This window comes from Pundamilia nyererei, unplaced genomic scaffold (genome assembly GCF_000239375.1).
Source record: "Pundamilia nyererei isolate P.nyererei 1_Seehausen unplaced genomic scaffold, PunNye1.0 scaffold00060, whole genome shotgun sequence".
Taxonomy (NCBI): domain Eukaryota; kingdom Metazoa; phylum Chordata; class Actinopteri; order Cichliformes; family Cichlidae; genus Pundamilia; species Pundamilia nyererei.
This window is the reverse complement of record NW_005187461.1, coordinates 3,173,787-3,175,890: the sequence shown is the minus strand read 5'-3', so window position 1 is coordinate 3,175,890 and position 2,104 is coordinate 3,173,787. Positions and strand designations below refer to the sequence as shown.

The 2,104-nt window shown below is 38.1% G+C and overlaps 1 protein-coding gene across 5 annotated transcripts in view; it reads right to left on the bottom strand.

Annotated features, from left to right (window-relative positions):
- The window catches only part of abcc8 (ATP-binding cassette, sub-family C (CFTR/MRP), member 8), a 58,811-nt gene that overhangs the window by 35,420 nt on the left and 21,287 nt on the right, over positions 1–2,104 (bottom strand). For all 5 annotated transcript variants that reach the window (XM_005734874.1, XM_005734877.1, XM_005734873.1 and 2 more), the window contains exon 9: positions 1,927–2,082. In XM_005734874.1, coding sequence (XP_005734931.1) covers positions 1,927–2,082 — 156 coding nt within the window. The remainder of the gene's footprint in view (positions 1–1,926; positions 2,083–2,104) is intronic.

The following is a 2,104-nucleotide window of genomic DNA, read 5'->3' as shown; positions in this document are numbered from 1 at the left end:
TAACTAGATCATGTGAAAAAGGTAAAGAGCTGTCACGGCTGAGATGAGTATTGAACTTCATCCATCTCATCAGTGCAGCAGGCAGTGGAGAGCAAACGCAATGGATTCATTCACAGACGGGTGGGAACGGCCAGTGAATACAAATGCTGCTTTAGTCTCCGAGATACTCACAGAATACTTTTTACTTTTGTTCATTTTAGCACTTTTTCATTTAGTGTTTGACGTGGTTGTCGAGCAAATTATAAAATTAAAAATGAAACAAGGCCCAAACACTAGACAGGGATTTACTATATATGCACGTGTAATGTGCGAGAGGTTTTATGTTAATGAGCATTAATCAGGTAGTATTTATATTGTATTTGAGTAGTATCTTTCATCGTTTTAGTATTTTAAAATTAAAAATTGCTTTAAGCTCAATTCTTGGAGCTTAAAGCAATTAGCTTGAAAAAGAAAAAACAGTATTTTCTGCTGCAAACAGATAAGAATACATTTATTTGTACCAACAAAGGCTTAGACAAGCCCAAACAGAAGCCTGTAATTGTACATCTCCAAAGGAGTGACACTCACTAGACCTGTGGCAAAAATTCATTTCTTATAAATGTTTTTTTCAAGTGTAATTAAATGTTTTCACATTTCTATTTAATGCAAAAACACCTTTTTCATCTGATATGGGTGATATGGGCCAGATGGAAGAAAAATGACATAAAAAAATGTATTATACAGGGCCTTGAGAAAGAACAGGTGGGAGGATGAACCATGAGTTTTTGCAGGCATTCTGTGACACAAGAAACTACCTGATCTCCAGGTTTTACTGAAATTGTATTTTTATCATAAACAGTTGTCATATTGAAATCTAATTTATCCCAGTGGTATAAAAGTAAACACACTCAATAACAGTGCTGCTTGTCATAAATTATGCGATCCACTTATTCCAAAGTAGTGCATAAAGGTCGTCTACTGCATGTATTAGGCTGTTCATCTCCAACACCCAGTGCTCAGTTTTTAAGCTCCCACATCTGTGCATGCAATCATTTCTTCTCCCATGCGGTAAAGAGAAAATACAATGCACATTGCAGAAAGACAGACACCAAACAATCTGGTATTAAAAATGCAGTGTGATAACCACTCACACCTTTACTAATATCTAACACACTCATGTGCAGAGAAAACTATCTAACAATACACAATGCAATGCAGTAACAGAAAGCCAGCAAAAGTATGACACAGAGTTACACTTATACCTGCACTGTAACACAGTGTAAAGCATTATTTATAGTTCTGCAGTAAAGGACTGCAGCCTAGCAATAGAGCCACATAAATAACAGGAGGCAGAGCAGTCACAGGGATCACCTGAGCTGTGACCATGGTTACAATGACACTGAGTCCCTCGTAGTAAAGACAACATTAAAGGTTCACTCTGGAGCTTTGGACCTCTAGTTCTTGTTTTGTTTATGGACAACTAGATATACAGTCATCCTGAAGGTTTCAAACAGGAGGAGGGTGAAAAATGCTTGCAAGTACACATGGTGTAAACAGGATTTCACAATAAATCTGTTTTGCAAAAGGATTTTCGAGAAACGAAAAGCATTCATTAGTTCCAGCTTAAGCTTGGTTACAACTTCATGGTCAGTGGGACTGAATTTTAACATAACTTGCTAGAAAGTTCTACAGGACATCTTCCAGAAGATTTTAGTGCAGACATCTCCGCTCCTGTTCTCTTTAGCAAGTGTTGCAGCTTTCTGGGATGAAATGTATATTAATGGAAGTAACCCACTGCCATTCTGTAGCAGAGAGCAAAAGTTAGAAATATAATTAAAGCATGAAACATATAAAGCTTCAATAAAACACCTACACTGAGTGCTGCTCTCAGTGGAAACAAAACCCTAAAGATATCTATGGAGTAGAGAAGAACAGCGTGCTTCATACCTGTACTGGCATGGCCCACAGGTTAGGGCAGAGGAAGAAGAACCACATCAGCTGGTTGGTATCGATGGCAACCAGGTTGCAGATCTGACCTACGGTTAGCTCACCCATGGACATGGTGGAGGTGCACAGACGCATGATTTTATTGTAGATTTTTGTCTGGGGAGAGAACAAAAAACAT